Raw genomic sequence first — 22853 nt, 5'->3', positions numbered from 1 at the left:
ATGGTACGACTCATGCAAGTGGATCCTTAGCGAAGCAAATCCAACCATTTCCACAGCTGGAAACCTTGTGTTCTGTGGGAAATTCCCGAATCTGGTATGTTCTCAATCAAGGCGGTCTACTCCACTCCACCCTCAAATCCAAGAACCGGCCCTCCTGCAGAATGACTCTGCACTTTTTTTCTGTGCGGTGTGCCAGTGAGTTACGTATACGTCCAACTTTCTAACAAAACGCATTTGAACTGTTTTGACCACATAACCATCAAACAATCAATGAACACAATATAAAAACCACATTGAGTTATTTAAAAGGCCTGTGTCCTGCTAATTCAGTCAGGATGAATATAAATACTATAATGTTGTGAAGTGATACTTTCATGTGAATGGACAGCATGTGTTTGAAGCTCAGACTTCTCAACTTCAGCGTGAGCAAGCATGTATTTGTCCTCCTTTATTTTATGTCTTTGACGCGATCATGAGGAAACTTTCCCAACTGGAAAGAGAAGGAACACAAACACACAGTAAACCAACAAACCACAATCTTTTGAATCCCAACAGGCAGTTCCTGGGTGATGCTCCTCATGCGGCATGTTAGTACAGCTTAAGCATCCTGGTTCATTTACTGCATTACTAAAAAAGAAACCTTGTGTAACATCCACCACAGCTTTGTTGTGACAGCTTCCAGTTGACAAACACAAAGACGCAGGAGTTGAGAACATTTCAACTCCCTCTGACTTACTTTATTTCACTTAATTGCAACTTTGTTTTTTGCACAAACAGGTAAAAGTTACAAACTGGATTATAATGTAATCCTTTGGAAACAACTTACATTGTTGCTTTTGATGAGTCATGACTTCAAATGGAGATGAAACTCCTTGCACACTGCATAGTGCACACACATGCACAATAGCACAGTCACAATACACATAAAGTACGAAAGAAAGGAATTGCCGGTCATAATGTCGGCCAACAATTACTTTGCTTTTACTGTCTTCTACAGCTCATTTTCCAATTTCACAAACAGAACTGTGTTTTTTGTCTTCATTTTTTGTTGATATACAGTATGTTTGTGGTGCTGTTGTGTGGGAAACTACGCAGGGGGAAGTCGGCGGAGATTAAAACGTGATATGTGTCGAAGAAGAAGGTGCATCACAGCTTTGAGAAGGTTATTTGGTAAGTGTCACATTTCAGTCTGCTCTCCTGGGAAAATGCACTGAGTGGCAGCACTGTCCATTCAATCACGACATGATTCTCACGAGAACTACTCAATTACTTAACACATGCAAGCTGCGCGAGGCCTGTTCGTCTCTACGGTGTAAGAGAGAGGGCACTGTCTGATCGGGACATTCAGGAAAGATGCATTACGACCTATGAGGAAGCCAAGATGTATTAAAACTGATGATACGTGGCCTGTTCTTGAGAATAAAAACAATACTTAATATTTATAAGTGCGTGCCGAGTAACTACATCCTCCTCACTGAATGCAACATTTTGTTCCCAAATCATCAATAAGAAAGGGATACGAGGTCACCTTACGAGGTAACCCTAACCCTAACCCACCGACTGAAGAAACTGCAATTGCAACTTATTTGTCATCTTGAGAGCTGAACACGGCACACCAAATTAAAACCATTCAACCTTGTTTCTTCAAAGTCCTAAATTGGACACTTGCTAAAAAAAAAAAAAAACCTCTGTTTCTCTGAAAAGATATTTTAAAATAAATCTTTTTACTCTCTTTATCAAATGAGAACATTCTGTTCTGTGTAAACAATACACATGGCCACAATGAGATAAAGGCTGGCCTAAAACGAGATCTCCACGGATTGCTCTTGTTGTTGGATGGAGCCGGTGATTTTCCACAGTCTGTGGATTGTGCGTTCATAACAACAGCAAGTACACAGCGACACGTTGAGGCCGTTATAAGAAACTGCACATGAGCTTAAAATAGGAATGAAAGCTTAGACAGTGGCTGCGGTCTGAAACAGCATCATGTTGTGATACTGGATTTCAAATTCCATCACTGAAAACGGGCCGTGTCAATGTAAAGGACACGGTAAAACACTTAAGTAGCATATTTAGTAATGTGATGTGGGTTACACACATGATGACATTTCTGACATTTGCTTTAATTGGCTAAATGAATTAACGCACGTGAGACCTTATAACTTAATAGTTCATTAAAATACCAATGCGCTGCCAACCTGCTACACTGATACAGCGGAAGGACAAAAGTTGACGTATTGGTGTTTGTATTTTTTAAACGATCGCGGTCCTATAAACGTAGGTCTGGGACGTTCTCTGTGAAACCTCACTCGCTATATGCAAACAAGGCGGTGCGCCAAGTCAGTTAAAAAGGTAAGCTGAGCCAGGCTGTGGGGATATCACTGCTGTTGCTGACCAGCAGGATAGATGCTGACCAAGTCCCAGAGACGGCTGCTGCCAAAATTCCCCCGTTAACACCACCGACTGCATCACGACCCGTGGCTTGATATCTCTGTGGCATCCTCTCAACCGGACCTGCTCGGAAGGAGTCCGCAGAGTAAGCTTAGCTCTGTCAAATGCTTTTAATGTGGGAAGTTAACATTTATGAGACTTTCTAATGGGAATATAAGGAGAGTCGATGGAGAAGCATGGACGTTTGGGTAATTCATGTGCCATGTGACAGCAAGATGCAAAGCTATGTGAAGGATACACCTAAGGTCATGGTGGATGCAGCCGCAAAGTAAGTAGTAAGCCGGCCTGTATGGTAATAGTTATACAATAAAACAATGATTCCATGTGAAGGCTTTGATATGATAATTTATTTAAGAAATGAAAGTCACAATGAAGATCCACTAGGCTTAGATGAGGATGGTAATAACATGCTAGTTCTATTTTTTTAGGTCTTTTTAAGGAGGCTTATTGTCCGGAACTCCCCAACTCATGCAGATGATTTCATGGCATGATTTCAAGTGACCATGGCTGATGAAATCTCCCCACGGACGTCCGACAGGCCAGTTGAAAAGAGAAGTAATAGGAAACACAGAGAAAGGCATTCTGTCACCTCTCCTCTCTCGGGTGGACAGCTCTTAATGAACCCTTCGCATGTGAAGACTGACTCTTCATTTGACGCAATTTGCAGTACGAACTCACTTTCGGAGAGCTGTGAAGCTGGAATCCTTTATCTGAATCCTCAGACACCGAACTGGTCTCTCGTGGAGAAGTTTGCTGAACTTTCACCGGGAGAATTCACGGGATTTAAAGACGTGATGGACAACAGCAGTCAAGGATTGTCACAATGCACTACACGTATTGAGAACAACAAAGTGTGCGGATCTGATGAAGTGCTCTTGGATGCTGCGAATAAGAAGGAAAGTAACTGCCTCAAGAGCCATACGATACAAAGTAACGCCTCAGCCAACCAGAGGGCGTCTAAGCTCAAAGAGCTAAATGTTGAGGAATATTCTCCAGGTGGTGTCGGGAATAAGACCAAAAAAAAGGATGTACATCGTCCTTCTGTGAAGAAATTGCTTTTGGTCGCGATGAAAAAACGTAACGGAGTCGACAAAGAGCACCGTCCCTTCAAGTGCACCCACTGCAACTGGGCTTTTAAGAAGCTCTGCAACCTGCAGAGTCACTTGCAAACGCACACCGGCCTCAAGCCACACGTGTGCGACATATGTGGCAAGGCTTACTCCCACCAGGGCACGCTGCAGCAGCACAAGCGCCTCCACACGGGTGAAAGACCATATCACTGCCCCTTCTGTGTCAAGACCTACATCTGGTCCTCAGATTACCGCAAGCACATCCGCACACACACCGGTGAAAAGCCCTACGCGTGTGACACTTGTGGGAAGGATTTCATTCGCTCCTCTGACCTGCGGAAGCACGAGCGGAACATGCATACCAACAACAAGCCCTTCCCCTGCACGCACTGTGGCAAGACCTTCAACAAACCCCTCTCCTTGAAGCGCCACGAGCGGAAGCACCTTGGAGAGAGGCCTTTCTCCTGCCCCGACTGTGGCAAAGCCTTCGCTCTGGCCAGTCGCATGGCAGAGCACCAGAAGATCCACGCCGGAGTTCGTCCGCACGTCTGCCCGGTGTGCTCCAAGTGCTTCACGAAGTCGTCCAACTTGACCGAGCACGAGGCCATTCACAGCGGAGTGCGGCCCCATAAGTGCGGCGAGTGCGGCGTGGCGTTTGCCATGGCCTCCCGCCTTGTGCGGCACCAGTACGTCCACAGTAAAGAGAAACCCCACAGCTGCACGGGCTGCAGCAAGAGCTTTAGCCTCCTGGCCATGCTGAAGCTTCACCAGGAGCAGACGTGCGCTGGGAGGATCTTTGTCTGCGTGCAGTGCGACAAGTCTTTCCAGTGCGCCACAAAGCTGGCTGAGCATGTGCTGAACCACAGGGACACACCAATGTCTGAATCAGTTGAAAGACAGGTGCTGACAGATTAATGGTGATTAATGTTCTCAACCCATCAGGGCCTGTCATACACACACAACTAGCAGCTTTATAAATGTTGACTTATTCTCAGGTGCAGGCTGCTTTTAATTGTCTGGTGAGGAGTCAGTTCTTTTGGACGCACAAGCAGCAATAGCTGCAACAGACGTGCCCTAAAATAAGCCGGTCACACCTCCCGAGACACATTGCTGTGACCACGTTTTGATGTTTCAGGGAAGTTAGCCAATCAGGTCTGTTGTTGCTTTCTTGAATGATCGCCATGGTGCTTTGTATTCATGGTTCAGTCTGGGAGTACAGCTAGTTCTGTGCAGGAGAACCTTTAAATGTGTTAAGTATACATCTCAGTGTGCAGGTAAGGCCAGGTGTAAAGCTGTGGCTCTTTTTAAACATATTGCCGTGCACAACATGTTTGGTTTGTACAAGAGTCTTTCAATCGTGAGCATGTAGGAGCTCTACCTCTAGTGGATGAAAGGGAAACAACATTGCACACCTTTTTAAATTATGTCTGAAGATTAATCTTAATAAACATTTTATTAACCAAATGGTCATTTCAAAATAATGTCATCAGCTTTTATTTTTGTTGTACTATGATAATGTTTTATCTCTGGGGGATCATTTAAAACAGACGTTGGTGAATGACTTGATGAGAAATCACATTTTTGGAATCGGCCTGTCAGAATTCCACTATTGGGAGAGATTGTTCGGATGCCACTTGAAAGGGTCTTTCATAAATGCATTTATGCTCCGACACATTATTTGGCAGGCGGTGACCGTCGACTCGCCAGTGTGGCCCAGCTACACTTGGCTACTGCCGACTCATTGTAAAAGGAGACCGCACCTGCCTGACTTGCTCTACATTAAGTAAGAGGCCCCGTTTGGAATCCCAGATATTTTTATTCAATATGGCAGGCACAATTGCTTCGATAAAGTTGCGATCAATCCATTGCATGTGCTGGTACAGAGAAAAAAGCAAAGACATATACGTAATACACAAAGCCACGTGACAGAAGTCAAAATTAAAAAAGGTGACGGAATAACAGTATATATTACTGTGTTTTATATACATCTTAAGGAGCCTACATTGGCTTTGTCATACCATAGACATTTATATGATAGTGCTATTATTAAAGCTTGTTGAAGGCATTGCAAGTATCAGCACATAAACAGTTTAATCCAACAAGGGAATACTGGCTGGCTGTGTAGTGGGTGTACAGGGCATGTTGGGTGCTTGCCTGGCACAGGTCTTTCCCAATCCCCCCCCAACACCCACACCCCTCCTCCTCCTCCTCCTCCTCTCGCACCACATGGTATCATCCATCTTGGCAGCATCACAACTCAATGTCTTATAAACAGTATAATTCACTTTACAGAAGGTTAACATAATCAGATAATGTTCACACTGCAATAATTTGCCAGCCTTGCAAAGTCAGGCGCTTACTCTGCTTGGATGGCGTCACTGAGGCGAATAAACGACCACAGCATCGGATCACATTTCAGTTCGCGCCTCATTTATGTTTGAATGTGTTTTTAATTGTTGAACGATTGTGTTTTAAGTGGCGTGGATAGACATGGGATCATAAAAAGGTGATGGATGGACGGATTTACACTCATAAATGGAATATAATTTGAGCCAATTGCAGCACGTGGTGGCGTGGCAGTTAGCTAGGTGGTCAGTTGCTGGCATCGGCAGTCCTGGTCAAATCTCTTGTACATAAATGGTTATTGGGGTCAATGAAGATATCCCTTCCCCCAAATAACTCCTGCATCCACTGGTCATTTCCCCGCTGTCAGCTATTAGAGAGCACATTCGCTCGTTGCAATGCGAGTGACTATGCCAGTCCATCCAGAGTATTTCTGTATCTAATATGCACCATGAGGGTGAGCAAGGCTAGGGGGGTTGAAAGGACATCCTTTAATCCGTGAGGGGTGGGGATGGGGGGCAAATATAATGAATATTATGGGTGTTCATCCAAGCTCAGGTGAAGCTCTCATTAGACATAAAGGCACTGTGAATGCCAGGTGGTCTGATATCCCCACATCCTACAAACACAAAAGGTTTTAAAGTAACTACGTGAGTCCTTAAATACGGTGCAGACGTAGTTATCTTCCAGTAGCTTCATTTACCTGTGATACAGGCTCGTGGTCTGGACAGGGCTTCTACCCCAGCTGCTGGCCTAGGAAGGAAACACGGCTATTTATAGAAAACTATCACATTTGCATCGCTTAATATAGGTAAAATGTCACGCATATCATGACTGCATTTTAGCCCAAATATGAAATTGGACACGGTGGTCAGTAACTGTGTTAATGGAAGCGACACAGCTCCTCTAGTCCGTGACCTCAGAAATCCCACATAACATTTGAAGAATGTGGAACTCAGCAACATAGTCAAAACTTAGTCACTCTACGAAAAGACAGGAAAAAAGGAATTCGACCCTGACAATGAAAACAAAATAACTTCATAATTCACCAGCTTTCCTTGAAAAGGGGTTGATCCCAGCAGAGGAAGGCTGAGGTGGAAACATGGCAGGCGGGGGAGGAGGAGAGAAGCCAGTAGTCGGTGGTAGCTCCTGAGAAAACAAACAAAAATATACATTTTATATCGCCAATTGAAACTGAGCAGTATAATGTTTATTTATCCGACTCTTACCATCTGAGCCGGGCTTCTGTGCTCTGAACTCTCCTCGTGAAGATCTTTGGGTTTCGGCTTGAACCAACCACTAAACCATCCGGCTTTGGTGCTCTGCATCGAACACAGAGAGAATCAGACCCGCGTCCAACAAATGGCAGACTGTCACCTGTGGTTCAACAGGTCTGACCCACCTGTTTAGGAGGTCCGCTGGTCTGCTCGGAGCCTTCTGAACCTTGCTGGAATTGCCCCTGCCGACTGACGTTGACCTCAAGCATCTGAATCCCCATCTTCAGAGGAAATACAAACACGCACCCAGGTCGCTTTTTGGAAACATTTAACAACACTAAAAAGGGCTCAAATCTTGAAACACAGTGGGAAAACATTGACACAAATCCAGGAAAAGATCACATATGTAACAAACCAGGAGGGTGCCATCTTTGTGTTTTTTATCTGTAACAATACTACAAAGATTACTCACTGTGCCTGCTCCAGAGGACGACCCCGCCCCTGCAGAAGAAATCACAAACATCACACACAAGCCGACTCCCCACACTCATAGTATATATCTGAATGGAGAAAGGAATGATCTCGCATTAGATTCTCACCCTCTGCTGCTGATGGCTGACTACTCAGAGGACAATGTGGTGAGGCAGCTCTGACTTCAGCACTATCTGTGTTATGATAACTGAAGGCTTGGCTTGCAGTCACTGTGGGCGCTGGAGGAGCGTAAACCAACGGTACTGGCATCGGAGGGTTGGCGTGCGGCCTAGACGAGCAACAGGGAGAGGACTGTGACATAATGGCCATTAGCAATGGGTGTCTTATCCACTCTATGTCGTTGACAGACAGTGGATAAGGCATGTTGCCGCACATCTCGTACCAGTCCTGAGCTCTGTTATCATCCCACGACAACACGTTCATTTCCTCAGTGATTCCGTCAACTTGATGCTCATGGTTTGCTTGGTCCCCAGTGCCTCTGTAGTAAAGGAGTTCTGGTTCTGGACTCTGGATGTCACGGTTTAGGTCATCCAAGTGCGATTCTGTAGAATGATCAAAATCAACATTTTGAAGTATTCATTAGCAGATATACAAGAAAGCAGGTGCAACAGACACTGCTCTCGAATGGGAAACAGGCCACACAGCTGCATCATTTGAAGCAATGAGAGGATAGGAAATTACCTAAGGACACTTTGCCACCCTCATGGGCCAAAGCACTTTCCCCAGGTGGTGGCTGGTATGTTTCAGTACAGTCATAACTCCCCGTCTGAGAAAAATGAGACATGTAGACACTTATATAGTCTTACTGTAAACAAGACAAACAAGAGTTAGCTGCAACGAAATGCTAACGCTAGCAAATGAACATGCTCACAATGACGATGCTTGCATGCTGATGTTTAGCAGGTATAATGTTTACCATGTTCACTGACTTAGTTTAGCATGTTTGCTAACAACTAACAGTACAGCTGAGGCTGATGGGAATGTCATTAGTTCTGCAGGTATTTGGTCATAAACCAGTTACATTTTGACCTGATGCTGGCCCGAGATGAAACGTTAAGGGATCACCAAAGATATTCCAACTCATCCGGAAGGTGACATGAATCGGTACCGAATTCAATGGCAATACGTCCAATAATTGTTGAGAAATCTCTCTCGAAACCACAAATGTCAACCTCATGGTGGTGCTAGAGGATCGTCAGTGCATCACCAAAGTCATTGGGAAAGATCGTCAATCGAAACAAACGAGAGACGTCTCATTTTCATATTTTCCCTTAAGATTAGACATTTTCCTGAAATCGAAACCATGACGAAGCACACCTGTAAACTGTGGTGCATGGCACGCAGCTGTCTCAGCCAGTCGGGTTCCTGCCCGGCTGCGCTAACACCTGCTTCACTGAACTGACCCTCGGAGTTTCTCAGCCTGTCTGACAGCTGCAGGAGAAAGGACACACACGTGCAGTGCATCCATGTGGAACTCAATTGATACACAATGAATCACTTTGACCACATAACTCAAATGCATGAGACATAATGTGTGTGCAGCAGGATGCGTGAATACCTTAACAACCTCTCCAGTCAGCACAAAGAAAGGCTCCCTCTGTCTGAGGATCGCCCGTCCCACCACCTCGCAGTAATGAAAGGCCTGAGATGCAAGGCCGCAGTCCAGCAGTCGACTGGCATACAGGAACTTATACACCTGACCACAACGCAGCAATGTTCATAATCAAATTTGAATAAATATGACTGCAAATGAGAACAATATTATATATTAAAAAGCAGTAAGATCTGGAGTATATGGGAACTACCTGAAAGGATGGTAGTGAAAGGCATTTGCCCCCAAGTGAATGGCAGTATTCATACAATTCAGTGCACTGAATGGCAAGGTTCGTGGCAAAGTATTCAAAGGATTGCCTGAAGGAGAGGACACAGCAAAGCAAACATAAGCAAGATCATCTCAGCAAATGCAGGAGGTAAAACAAACAAAGGAAGATTAAAACAACAAGCATTGAAAGACCAGCCTTGCCTACTGGTCATTTCTTCTTATAAAAATGGCAGATAAATGGTGCAGCTCACTTGTGGCTGCTGCCCAGAAGCACCAGTCTCTCTGCCTTCTGCGTGAATACCCCGAAGGGAACGCCGGCCGTCAGGTAGCACACGTGGGCGGCATGTAGAAGGCCTTTGGAGGCTGAGCGGGGAAGAGCAACGCAGAACAATCAGCTCGTATAACTGTGCAGAGACAACATTGCAACGTTTTAGTCGGTGAGTCCGTACCGAGCGTGTCCCCCATGGTGACGATGGCCTTCTGTTGGACGGCAGGATCTCCCGTCTCGTTGGAGAGCATGACAGCCAGATGGGGCCTCCAGTTTCCCCATTTTTCAGTTCCACAGCACTGGGCACAGAGCATAGAGCATACAGCACGTGGCTCTTATTAGCTAATATATTACAGACTGATAATAATAACTGCAATTGTGACGATTTGCACAGAGGTTATGTTCGGGGGGGGGGGTTTTACCATGGATACAACAGGGATTTTCCCAGTCAGCAGGTGGAAGAGGGTCTGGAGGGGATCACTGGCCGTTAGCTGGCCTGTAAACCTGCCAAAAGAGCTGTTTGTGTCAATGCACACCTTTAAATCTTATCAGTTAAAGAGCGTCGCTGCTACTATTCTGTAAAGAAGTGATACACCATGCTGATGTCATTCACAAATAATAAATAAATCAGCCTGGCTATCTACCCTCCCCCAGGCATTCCTCTGGTGGCAAGTGCTGCTGCGAGACATTCTGCAGATGCCAAAATAAATCTGGATTGGGTTCCATGAGAAATAGTTCACAGAAACTTTAGTTTAGCACGATGGTGCAATGATTTATTCTTAATGTCGATCAGCACACTGAGCTCACAGAGATAGAGCATCATTACTGATTGTAGGGCTGGGCGATATGGCCTAAAAAAGAAATCTCCGATTTTTTTACAAAAAATCCGATTCACGATTTAAATCGATTTTTTTCCCCCAAAATTTTTTGCAGATGACAGAAGCTGTTGAAAACAATTTTTTCTTTTATTTTGTGATGATTTTCCCAAGTAGGTTGATAAAAATAAAGTGCAAACAAAACCTGAACATTGTAGAAAGGTGCCTGTAGTATACAAAAAGTATTTGGTCACTCTTTTGTTTGCCTGAATCATTTAAATATAAAATTAAATTAAACATAACATTAAATGGCATTAAATAGTAGCCTTCCATTGTAAACAACTGTGCAAATGTAACTTTTTACAGTAAGCTTTTCTAACTGAATACACTGATACAAACACAGCATGAAATAAAATGTATGTGACCCTTTAACATTCACATTTTCAAAAGTGCAACATCTGATCTAACATCAACATAACATATTTTGCACAGTAAATAAGTGCATGTAAACAAAATCAAGTGCATTCACAACATAACCAACAGTATTAAACAGTAGTGCATGTTTTTTCTAAATATTTTTTGCCAGGAAGACAAGCCTGTCTACTACCTCTGGCTTCAGGCATGCACGGTGGCATGTAACAATGCCCCCCCCACACACTGAAAAGCCTCTCAGAGGGGGCACTTGTAGCTGGCACAGAGAGGTATTTCTTTGCTAAAGTACTTAGCCTTGGAAAGTTAAGTTGGTGACGCTTCCACCAGTCAAGTGGATCGGTGTCTGGGTCAACCTGCTGGACCACAGGTCAGTTGTTGCGGAGTAGAATGACATCCCCTCCAGCTCCGCAGAGATCCTTTGGCGTGTACTATTGTACAGCCGAGGCAAGGCAACGTCAGAAAAATGTTTACGGCTTGGTAGCACGTACCTGGGGTCCAAAGCTTTGAGACGGTGAATAAACCCCGGCTTTTCCACGGTGTATATGGGCACCATATCTTTTGCGATATACATCGCGACTGCATCCGTGATGGCTTTCCACCGGGCACTCTTCTTCTCATGCGGAGTACAGTTGGTGAATGTCTCCAAAATGCTGGGTTGTTGTTGTGAGGTGGCGGCGGCGGCGGCCAGCAGTGAAGCTGCTGGCCGCCATTGTTTTAGTTTGTAAACAATGCGCGCGCACTCTACTACGGGAACCCAACGGGGGGGAGGGGTGGGGGCGATTTTCTCGATTTTCAATAAAACACATCGCCTTAAAGCACACATTCGAATTAATCGATTAAATCGATTTATCGCCCAGCCCTAACTGATTGATTAATAGAGTTTTCAACTTTGGCCTGATGGACAAATGCATGTTAGAAATACCACTGATAAACAAACTCGATCTATTGCCTCATACAAAAACATCAAACTTTTCTCTCTTTTCTTTTGAAAGTGTTTTTTACGAACAGGAAGCCAATTTGAAGTGTTCCAGAGGTCTAATCTCCTCTTGTTTCCAGAGCTGTAATTACCTTCCACAGATTCTAAATAAAGGGAATTATTTTTGGATGCAGGGGTGTGGAAAGCCACGGGACTTATTGGAGAGAGCCGAGATGTGCATCACAAGTCACAAGTATTACATTTCTCTTCCTCTCTTAGTTCTGACTGCGGCTGATTGCTGTAGGAGTGCCAGCCGTTGATTTTTTTTCATTACTGAATTGTCTTTACATCTGTTCAGCACGGCGAAATATTGACTGGAGGTGCAATACCACCCATGAAAAACGTCAAATACATTTTTGTACAAAAAAATGGCATGATAATGTTAAGTTCCACAAATGAACAGCCATGCTGGCAGCTCTGTTGAGCTGGACGTAGGCACAGTGGAGCTACGGGCTGATTGCTAACATCTGCAGGCTAACACGCTCTCAATGACGATGCTGACATACTTATGTTTAGCTGGTATAATGTTTGCCATGTTCACCGTTGTAGTTAGGAATGTTAGCATGCTTTGCTAATCAGCGCTAAACAGAAGGATGAAATGAATTTTTCCGTCATAATCTGAAGTTTCAGATCTGACGATGATGAGGCCAGAAGTAAAGTCAGAGGATCACCAAAGTTATTACAGTTCATCCCGAGGGGAACACAAATGCCTACATCACATTTCATGGCAATCCATCCAAGAGCTGTTGAGACATTTGACTTTAAACAACAAATGTCAGCTTCACGGTGGCGGTATAGATCAAAGGTCAAAGGTCAACAGGTCAAAGGGTCACCAAAATCATTAGGAGTCGTCCTATGGGGACCATAAATGACACATATGCCGAAAACTTGCATATCGTCATACGGCTCCTCTATGTTTTCTACATTTCTCGTTTTCTACAACTTTTCGAATGTTATTGGACCAAATGGATCAAATTCTGACAATACAAAGAGTAATATGAGTAATAAAAAAACTGTCTTGACTGTTTATACAGCCGCTCCTTTTCCATTGTGTATGGTGTGCGTTATGTGACGAACAATGAATACCCCTGTGCGACAACTATGCCAAAAGAGCTTGTAGGCTTAACTAAAACACACACAATAAAGTGAGGATATACTCCTGACACAAATGACAGAGACAGTGGCCACATGTCCTTGTAACTGCAGCATATGGAACAAGTTCAAAGCAGACCGTAAGCTTCTTGTCAGAGGGAGCATTTTTCCACCAATATACGCTCGTGTGTAGAGTTGTATACAGATTTCTTGTAGCTGTCGTGTCTCAGTACGGCTTTGCTTTCCTCACCTGTTCAGCACAGTGGTGTAGGACCTGTTGTCCATTTTGCTGGCCAGAAACAGTGCATGACCCCACAGGCCGCTGCTCATAGCTGACTCCAAGGCCTCCTGGAAAGCACATTGTAAAGTGTGAGGGGACAAACGCTCAGATCCCAGCACAGTGTGACATCCAAGGCAACTACTAGGAAGATGAAACGCAAAGCTTTAAAAAAAAACGATTTCAAGGTTCTCTATTGATATTCACAGCAATAATAGAGCAGCACACAATTATTATTGTAAATAATTGTGTGCATCCTAAAATACAACGCACTGTTCCAGATTAAAGCAGTGGTTCCCAGCCTTTTAGGCTTGTGACCCCTCAAACTAAAGTCGTGTCTAGTGGTCTAGAGGTCTGCAGAATTGATATGTTTATTTTTGATGAATTTAGCAATGATTCAATTCTTTACTTTTTCCCAAGTAGGATTTTAAAGACAGGACTTTTAATGGAATGGAATATTATTACATTGTGGTTTTGGTACTTTTACTTAAGGGAAGGAACTAAATAAATAACAAACATATGATGAATGTATAGAGAGTTCAAAAGGTGGAACACCTTCTTTCTTCCAGCCAGCAGCAGTTGCGTGTAGCTCTGCAGGGCCTTCTCAGAGGTCTCAGAGCTGAAGCTGCTCCAGGTTCCCGTGAGCAGGTCATCTCCTGTGCGAGGTGGTGCTTCAGCAGTCGTCCCGTCACCGAAGTCAATGAGTGTGGGAGCGTCTGACTCCCAGCTTCCATCTGAATGTGAGCCCTGCATCAGCAGCTCTGCGATATCCGAGCCAACTATTTGCTGAAACAAGGGAAATTTAGAAAAAAATTGTATCAGGAAAAAAAAGAAAACCCACAATGATTACTGAGATTTGTTGTTTTTTGATGCTCAGCTAAATATGTCCACATGCAGCAACAAGCCATTATCCACGTCGTACTGCATTCTGTCTGCAGAGCAGGATCAGTAGATTCCACAGGAGGGCAGCAGAGCTCTTATCATGCAGCTCGTCACCGCTCATGCAGGCGCCTGCCCTCTGGTGGGCAAACTCTATAGCATCTACTTTGTGCAGATCTTCCCTGCAAAAACATGAAAAGCAGAGTACATATAACAGTCAAACATTGAACTTTAAACATAATCTAAAGTCATCATTTTACATTTGACATTCTGCAAAATATACTCTCATGGCAACACCTGGTTAAGGGTCCTGGGAAGTTTCTCATCTCCTGCTGTTGCTTTGTCTCACCCAGAATTACCTGTGCAGGCATGGAGACACAAATAATCTCTTCTTCAAGAATACAGCACCAGTGGTTAAGACAAAGACAATCTTATAATCGTCGTTAACACAGGCTAGTGTTGCACCTACTTCCAGACTGTGGATTTCCAGCTGGCTGACTGTCTCCTGTGTGGACAAGCCTGGCGTGACCCGTATCAGCTGGCCTGCTGGCCCAAAGCTCACGACCACGTGAGGGATCGAGTACTTCAGAGGAGCTGACGTCTGGCGCACTGGCCCGTGCTCTGTGGAGACGTGAAGCACAGAAGAACCTGCGTCATGAAGAACACTGAGCGGAGTGAGAGAGAATAGACTACACACACTCACCTGCGTCAGACGTGTGGACGGATTGTGGGGCGGGCTCGCTGTGCTCAGCTCCGTTGATGTACTGACTCAGCTCATAGCTGCTGGAGGACAGCCCTGAGTTTTTGGAACGTTCTAACGTCCCCAGGTGATAAGAGGACACCTCCTCATTGTCTCTGGAGGGATTATCCTCGTAGGTAATGCTGGGAGTTGCCTCGGCCTTGGTCATACCTGAAAGAATGAAGGCAACAATATATTGCGTTTCCACAGAAATGCATATTCAGTTTGCTCCTTTTTATTACTGCTACAACACACAAAGATTCACCCTTAAAAGTCATGTTATCAACACTAAGTAGCAGCTCTGTCTTTCCAGCATTAAACCCAATCTAGCACTTGGATGCATTTTATCGTGCAGGAAGCAGCAACGAGCGGTGTCGGTATGCTAAGAGGAAGACCTCGTCATTGCTGTATACAGCGGTTTATTTCTGACCGAACACACAAGTTCATCACGGTACCTCTGGACGACTTTGTTTTCTGCAGATTTACATTAAAGCTGCAACTGCTTTTTATCTGTTCTCTCCTGGACAACTGTAGCATCCGTCAGAACGATCTCCACCTGCTCCAAATAGTGCAGGAAAAGGGCTGTTTGAATAACAACTGGCACGGAAAAAAAACAACCATGTTACTCCCATGCTAAGATGGTCCTGATGGGTTTGGCATTGGTTTTAAAATTCCACCCGTGGATTTTAAGGCATTATTTGGCCCAAATATATTGCTGATTTGTTGACTTCTTTAGCGCACGTCTTCCCCTCTGCAGGTTTTGGGACACTCCTAATTTTTGATTTGTCTTAAAAGGTCCAGTGTGTAGGACTCGGTGGCATCTAACGGTGAGGTTGCAGATCACAATCAACTGAGATGTCCCCTGGGTGCTTGGCTTGTAGAAGAACTACGGTGGCCAACGTAATACTGCGAATGTTCCTATCAAGTGTTTGGTTTGTCCCTTCTTGGCTACTGTAGAAACATGGCGTCCGTAAAGAGGACCCCCTCCGTATGGAGGTAATAACAACTCATTCTAAGGTAACGAAAACACAACAATGCTTTTTTTCAGGTGCTTTCTACAGTGAAATCATATCCCATTTATGCTAATAGCTCTTACTAAATGCTACACGCTGGCCCTTCAACTCTTCAAAAACCATCATATTATAGAAGTCTTTTGTGAATACTTCTCTTTTACCATTGCAACCCTTCCACCTTAACGTTTAAGATACCTTTTGTCCTTCTTATGTGTTCAGATTGCATTTTTTTGTTTTTCTATTGCTTCCTTGTGGTTTTGCCTGTAAAACTATTGTTAAGAACAATATTTGTTGTTGTCGTTTATCGTTATTTTTATACATAACTTTATGAAAAATAAATGTACAAATGACACTGTATGATTCGAAAAAAACATCTTTGTGGTGCAAAAGCACCACAGCAATGAATGCAGCTCACAAACAATGTTTCCAAAATCTTTCGGCTCACCTGTGCTCGTCAGTGTAGGAGCTCCCCGAGGGCTCATGCTTGTATGTTCTGTCAGGATAAGGGGCCGTTCTCGAGGGGTCCTGGGCCCCCCACTGGCCGGCATCTTAATGAAAACAAGTACCATCTCATTTGTTTGAACCAAGACATAAGAGTGTAGCGCTGCTAATAAAAGCTTTGTCCTCCCACAGAGTTCTCTTTTATCACTGTACCTTGTTGTCCGCTTTGTCCCCGATAGTAGTCATTGTCATAGTAACCACAGTTGTCTCTGTAGTCCCACTGGCTGTGGGGGGGATAGTCATACCCGTGCCTGGAAATAAAGGGTTTCATCAGGGCATTCATTCATTTTCTCTCTGAAGAAAGCGTAACATTCTGCAAACACGGATCTACAGAGCTTCCCTCTGACTTTCTTTAACCCTTCTCGTGGTGACAGGTGAGTATCCCAGCATGCACGAAACACCAGGAAGGACAACATGCACTCAACCAAATGGGTTACGCACTTGAACCTGGATTTGTTGCACCACATCATAACAGAAATCAGTGTGACATAACAGAATGCCCATTTATACTGAGCTCTTTAATTTAACCAATTTTAGAGAGCTGTATGCACAGTCCCATTACTGTACACACCTGGACTGGGGTCTTTGGAGTTCTGGACGGCCGTAGCCGTAAGGATACTGCTGAGCGTTGTGTGGATACTGCTCCGGTCTGGCAGGAGGACTGGTGAAGTGAGCCCTGTAGCGGGCATCCGTCTGAGCCCAGTGCCTGTCCCCGTCTCTGGGGTTCGGAGGTTGGTAGCTGTGGTCTCTGTCCTGCTGAGAATACCTGTGGTAGTCCTCTCTGTCTTTAGTTCTTCTGTGAGAGTGGGGGACGGGGTCGGGCCGGGGGTGACCTCTGTGATACATGATGAACCCTTCACACAAGATCAGCCTCCCTCGACACCTGAGGCAAGTAGAGCAAAAATCCACACAGTGAAATGTTGTGTTTAGGCTCGTACTGCTCGCACATGCCAGATGCAGTCAAAGTACATCCACCACTGCCACATCATGTCACAGGAAACTCACCACAGGAGCTGATAAACAAGTCTGCATGATAACAAGGGGATAAAGTTCACCCATATAACACTGTGTTGATACTGCACCAGGAAGCAGTGCTTAAAAACGATGATCCAATGAGAGGAAACAAACAACTTACCAATGGATACTTTAAAATCAAAATCATACCATTCAGGGTATGAATAAACCTTCATCTCTGTTCTATTTGCATTGTGTGTCCCGGCCTGAGTCTGGTCAGTGAGCTGAGAGTAAACAGTGGCGCACGCCCTGAGAAGTTTGACAGCTGCAGCCCCACAGGGCTGGAAAAGAGGAAATCACGTCCATCTCCAGGACCATTCCAACAAAAGAAAATGCTGTCAGTCCTGTCTGTGTAATGTCCACATGACTAACCGTGTCCTCGGATTGTAGGCTACATGTGGCGGGAAGAAGAAAAAAACAGTAGAACGTTAAAGTGCCGAGTGTTGCCACGTTGCCGGTAGAGAAGATGCAGCGCACCGCCAAAGTCGGCTGTTTGGAGTTGGGGTTGAGCTGGTCTCCGGTCGGTTTTAGGGATGTTTCCGTGAAGGTGGGGCGCAGTGAAACTGATTCCTAGTCAGCGCTGACTACTTCAAATCTGAACGTTTACATTCCCGCCAGAGGCGCTCTAACCACAAACTGAGATATGAAAACTCACTGACGCTCAGACCCCTCGTTGCTTACAGTCCATAGCTATTCATCTATTAATGACAGTTACATGTGTATCAACCTCTAAATAAATGAATAGAATGTGTATGAACTCTATTATACTACTGTAACTTTTTATTGGAATTATGACATGTTGGAGGTACTCTTATTCTCTGTGCTTATCACGATTCTCAGAGCTACTTGACTGACTGAATTATATTTGACATTAACCTTTTTGTTCTTATTGTCCTTAACAATGCAATATTCACATATCCATATATATATGTCACAAGATCTCTGGAAATATAAGTAATGTTAAGCACAAAAAAGAAGAAGAAAAAAAGTGAGCATTTGATATGTTTTGATATTATTATTATATGAACGTGCAATAATAAAATGCAACATGACTTCTAATGGCTCATTTCTGATGACTTATCTTTGTGTGAACTGGTGCATTAGAGACACTCCAAAGCTGCTATAATTCCCATTTAATAAATATCAAATCAGAGCTGTGTAATTATTTTGTGATCGATTGTGGGAAGTAGATTCCCCTCCAGTAGCAATTACCTGTCACAGCCACAGGGCGTCGCTATACTCACAAAGACAGGGTGCAAATGAACCACCGTGCCTTTCCACGTGACCAACGGGACCGGTTTATGCAAATGTTCAGCGGGGCCAGTGGATTTCACTTCTAGAACCGTTGGACTCGCACACAGCCACCGGGCACACGGGGAGCATCTCAGCACACAGAAGGAGTCTCTTTTTTTTTGCTCTGGATATTATACAGTCCTACCCACCCGCTCGGATGTGCAATATGACTTTTGAAGAAACCAGCAGTGGAGATAATTCGTCAGAAAGGTTAGCATCCGTTGTTTCACTTTTTGCACCTTTTCTTTGCATTCCTTTGTTTCTAACTTGTTTTTGATGTGAATGTCCCGACTGGACGATACTTTTTTTAAACCGTTGCAAAGACCTTTCGCAGGACAATTTAATTTAAGTGTGTAAAGAGATGTTTCTCTCATACTGACAGTTCTGCTTGTCATTTAGCGGTATTATTTTGTTCTGATATAACGTTACTGTAACGTTAAGGTGAGCTAGTTGACACTGCTAAGGTGTCTCGTGCGTCAACTGAACTAGTTATGCTAACGTCCGTTGTTTAAGCTAGCGTGAACGCTACGGGTTCATTATTTCAGTGTTTAAACTGCATTAATGATGCAGACATGTTCATATTGTCATGCCTCTACGCGTTTCTGTCTGCGAATATAATTAATGAACAACATGGAACATGTTTTGTGAAATGACAAGTCAGCTATTAAGTTGTTTTAAGTGTTTGGTGTGTTTTTAATGAACGTATTACTGTCTGCTTCCTCAGGATGGACTCGGTGGCTAAAGCGCTAGAGGAGGTCCTGAGCTCCGCGTTGCCTCAGGGTTGCACCACCGTTGGCGTCTACGAGGCAGCAAAGTCCCTAAATGCGTAAGTCAAAAATAAGATGACTAACGTACTCTTAGTCTTAACGTCAGCTCAAAGTTAGTAAAAAAAAAAAAACGTGACTCATTTCCTCACAACTCTTTTTTTGCTTGTCTTTGCTATTCTAGGGACCCAGACAATGTGGTGTTGTGTCTGCTGGCCACCGACGACGAGGAGGATGTGGCTCTCCAGATTCATTTCACCCTGATCCAGGCTTTCTGCTGCGAGAATGACATCAACATCCTGCGGGTGAGCAACATGCAGCGTCTGGCAGAAATACTGGGAGGAGTGAAAGCTGGAGGGGAGCCCACCGACCTGCACTGTGTTCTAGTTACCGTAAGTGTCGTTACTCATGTCTGTCCGCTACAGTGCTGCTGTGTGTTGTTCACTTCCACCAGACTGGAAAAAAAAGCCCTTACTGCATTAGTTTTAGTATGCAGTTCATTGCCGATGCTTGCAAGGAGCCGTTGCCTGCATTGGTTTTACGATCAGAATCATTTCAGTCTGTTTTGCACATTCCACGAATCAGCAGATGTTAACATGCTTTGTCCCTTCTCCTGCAGAATCCCCAGTCGTCGCTGTGGAAGGACCCAGCGCTGAGCAAAGTGACCAGATTCTGCAGAGAAAGCCGCTGTTTGGATCAGTGGGTGCCTGTCATCAACCTGCCCGACCGATGAAACTGCTTGGATTATTAATGTATTGTGTGCATTGGGGGAGAAGTAACTGCACCAGGCCTGTGTTAATGTCTGTGTTGGACTCCTTTTTGGAAATGCCCCGGAGAGACAGAGAGAGAGAGAGAGAGAGAGAGAGACGGGAGGGGCAGCAAAAAAGAACACAAGGAAGCAAAACGTTACAACAATTTACGAGTCAGGGTGAACATGTGGGCCAAGAAAGAGTGACTCAGCAGTCTGGGTTCCAGGATTTCCAATGTATGACTGTGCCTTTCTCTGCCGAGAAAGAAGCCTTCACAGGAAACTGAACCTCGTGAGCGGACAAGCACACGTGGTGGTGAGCACAGGCGCAGGACAGCAGACACAGAGTCTCCGTTGACTCCCAAGAACTGGACCATGCTGGAGTGGACCGGTCGGTGCGCTCAGCTTGAAGAATTCCTCATGACAATTTGACCAAATCCAAGCATTTCTTTTAACAGCACATTTATTTAATTGTATTTAAGACGTGTCACTTTGATAACTCAAAAGGGAAAGTTTTCACAGTTAACTATTATTATTTTAAGAGCAACGCAATGTTTAGACCTGTCCACTAACTGATGTTGTGCATTATTAATTTAAGGAATTATATTTATTGTTCATGGAATTCTGCCTTGTTACGTTGAATGAAATAAACAAACAACAGTTCACAGGGTGGTTCTGCCTCCATGATTTCCACGTACTACAGGTTTGGTGTGCTTGCAGGAAGTCACAGGGTGTCCTGAAGAACAGTGTGTCCTTTTTGCACATTAAAAGCTCAACATGCTGCCCCGCTGAGTGTGGATTTTTGTCCTGCAACGTGACTCACTCTGCAGCTTGAAGTATTTACTCTACACATTACTAACCTTTTCTGCAGCTTGTGTCTCTTGGACCGAAAGCAAGATAATGTTTTGGTTGTTTTTGGTAGTCTGTTATAATAATTGCCTTTTGTTTACGTGAGTGCGGATTCAAAAATGTTGTTCTTTACAACTTTACATCTGTTCTGTCCTAAATCTGCTGCAGGCAATGGTGGAAGAAGTACTCGGATCTTTTTAATTTGCTTACTATTTAGAAGTAATACCACAGTGTGAAAATATTCTTTAAAGTGCCAAAAGTAAAAGTACACATACAGAGTGGCCCATTTTAGAATAATATGCATTACTGTATTATGATCATCTATGCATTGATGTGCACATCGGATAAGTGTTCTCATTTCATCTGAACATGTAATATTACATCATATTGTATTTGTTGATTATATTTTGACTTGTTACTCTGAAACTACAGAGTTACTTAAGTTGTGGTGGAGTACAACGTGCAGTATTTGCCTCTGAGATGTAGTGAAGTAGAGGTATAAAGTATCAGAAAATGGAAGTACTCAAGTAAAGTATAAGTACCTCATTATTGTAATTTAGTTAATGTACATGTTAGTTTCCACGACTGGCTGCAGGCATGAGATTCCTTGAAGTCCGCTTTGCTCCCGCATGGAAACTCTGGTAAAATGTGACCTTTTGCATATGTTGAGGATGTAGTTACATTGAGGGGAGGAGAATTCCCACTGCAGCCGGAATCTGAGTGGGATTGGGCTCATCGTGACGGCTCATTCTTCACAGCTTTCTGCAGCTACGCAATGTGAGCCAAATTTACTGCTGAGTGGATTAAAAATAGCACAGGCAAGAAGGAAGAAAAAAAACATATTGAAGACCCGTTTCACACTATGCAAAAAAGAGAAAACCAGAAATTGTTGGTGCTTGTGCACAGAGTGGGGAGGGACAAAGCCTTCGACACAGTAGGGTCACAAGACAATGCATGCATGAGTCAGGGCTATTCAGGTCTCCATTGCTAGAGCTGTACAGTGCTTTAGCTTCACGGCAAAAATAGCCCACGTGAATAGAGGCCTTCGCCCTGACCACTGACACACTGACAATAGTGGCACCTGTAATTAACAGGTAGCGGATGCAGAGAGGCTGACCTGCCGCGAAGGGTGTCAGCCGGGGATATCAAGAGCACAACAATTGTCTCTGGCGGTCCTATCAGGTGGTGGACAGCAGATGGGGAGCGAAAAAGTGGGTCAAAACGCAGGACTGGCTGGAAGAGGAGAGAGTGAGCGTGGCAGAGAGGCCCGAGGGTTTGTGTTGAATTGACTGAGGCTGCAGTTTGCAAATGTGATCAAATGTGCACAGAGTGGAAACCGGCAGATCTGCACTCCACTCGAGTTGATAATAGAGTCCCTGTGGCAGAACACATTCTTTTCAATGACACTGAGGTTTTGCTGCTGTCTTTCTTTCAGGAAGTCAAGGCAATCAGCAGAACAGAAACAAAGTGCAGTTTGGCATTTGACATGTTCCAATGAAAGTGGAACAATAACACCAGAAATACCAGAGCAGGGTGAGTCTAAAGTGAGTCAATTTGATAATTGAAAGACATAATTGCCCCCCCCGCCCTTGACCGAAGCCTTCCTGTCACAACGGGAGGGGCCACTAAGAGTAGGTGAGATACTGGAGATACTGATTTTAACAGCTTATCCCAGAGCTCCTCCACTGCACCGGACAGGTAATACAATCGCTGCTACAAAGCCAGCGCTATCCATCATCTGACCACAGTGAGGGTAACATCAATGTGGGCCAACAAATATGGCCTGACCTGATTGTGG

At 44.3% G+C, this 22853-nt stretch overlaps 3 protein-coding genes across 3 annotated transcripts; 2 read left to right on the top strand and 1 right to left on the bottom strand.

The window, feature by feature from the left end:
* The first annotated feature begins 2499 nt into the window (after nt 1-2499).
* znf648 (zinc finger protein 648) lies at nt 2500-5688 on the top strand. Its single transcript, XM_079267400.1, has 2 exons — nt 2500-2719; nt 2880-5688. The coding sequence occupies exon 2, from the start codon at nt 2955-2957 to the stop codon at nt 4434-4436; it is 1482 nt and encodes a 493-aa protein (XP_079123526.1). The 5' UTR covers nt 2500-2719; nt 2880-2954; the 3' UTR covers nt 4437-5688.
* Nucleotides 5689-5722: 34 nt separating this feature from the next.
* On the bottom strand, nt 5723-17842 carry sec16b (SEC16 homolog B, endoplasmic reticulum export factor). Its single transcript, XM_079267399.1, is given in 25 exon segments — nt 5723-6617; nt 6914-7013; nt 7094-7186; nt 7267-7362; nt 7554-7582; nt 7681-7841; nt 7956-8115; nt 8255-8339; nt 8891-9004; nt 9132-9269; nt 9379-9484; nt 9647-9758; nt 9845-9962; nt 10086-10167; nt 13229-13326; nt 13811-14041; nt 14178-14316; nt 14432-14493; nt 14604-14755; nt 14838-15010; nt 15012-15044; nt 16332-16434; nt 16541-16638; nt 16959-17270; nt 17552-17842. Coding segments are annotated over 25 exon segments (2838 nt in total). The 5' UTR covers nt 17578-17842; the 3' UTR covers nt 5723-6600.
* Nucleotides 17843-18757: 915 nt separating this feature from the next.
* gadd45ab (growth arrest and DNA-damage-inducible, alpha, b) lies at nt 18758-20865 on the top strand. Its single transcript, XM_079267789.1, has 4 exons — nt 18758-18904; nt 19419-19520; nt 19643-19850; nt 20078-20865. Exons 1-4 carry the CDS (start codon nt 18852-18854, stop codon nt 20189-20191), a joined length of 477 nt encoding a protein of 158 aa, XP_079123915.1. The 5' UTR covers nt 18758-18851; the 3' UTR covers nt 20192-20865.
* Nucleotides 20866-22853: the final 1988 nt, after the last annotated feature.

This window comes from Melanostigma gelatinosum (assembly GCF_949748355.1).
Source record: "Melanostigma gelatinosum genome assembly, chromosome: 4".
NCBI lineage: Eukaryota > Metazoa > Chordata > Actinopteri > Perciformes > Zoarcidae > Melanostigma > Melanostigma gelatinosum.
The sequence above is the reverse complement of the archived record's forward strand: the minus strand, read 5'-3'. Positions and strand labels throughout refer to the sequence as shown.

Excerpts from the sequence above, each read along its gene's own strand:
- gadd45ab (XM_079267789.1), top strand. The coding sequence starts at position 18,852 with ATGTGCAATATGACTTTTGAAGAAACCAGCAGTGGAGATAATTCGTCA. Across the intron at positions 19,521-19,642 it reads GCAGCAAAGTCCCTAAATGC|GGACCCAGACAATGTGGTGT; the intron begins GTAAGTCAAAAA and ends TTGCTATTCTAG. Across the intron at positions 19,851-20,077 it reads TGCACTGTGTTCTAGTTACC|AATCCCCAGTCGTCGCTGTG; the intron begins GTAAGTGTCGTT and ends CTTCTCCTGCAG.
- znf648 (XM_079267400.1), top strand. The coding sequence starts at position 2,955 with ATGGCTGATGAAATCTCCCCACGGACGTCCGACAGGCCAGTTGAAAAG.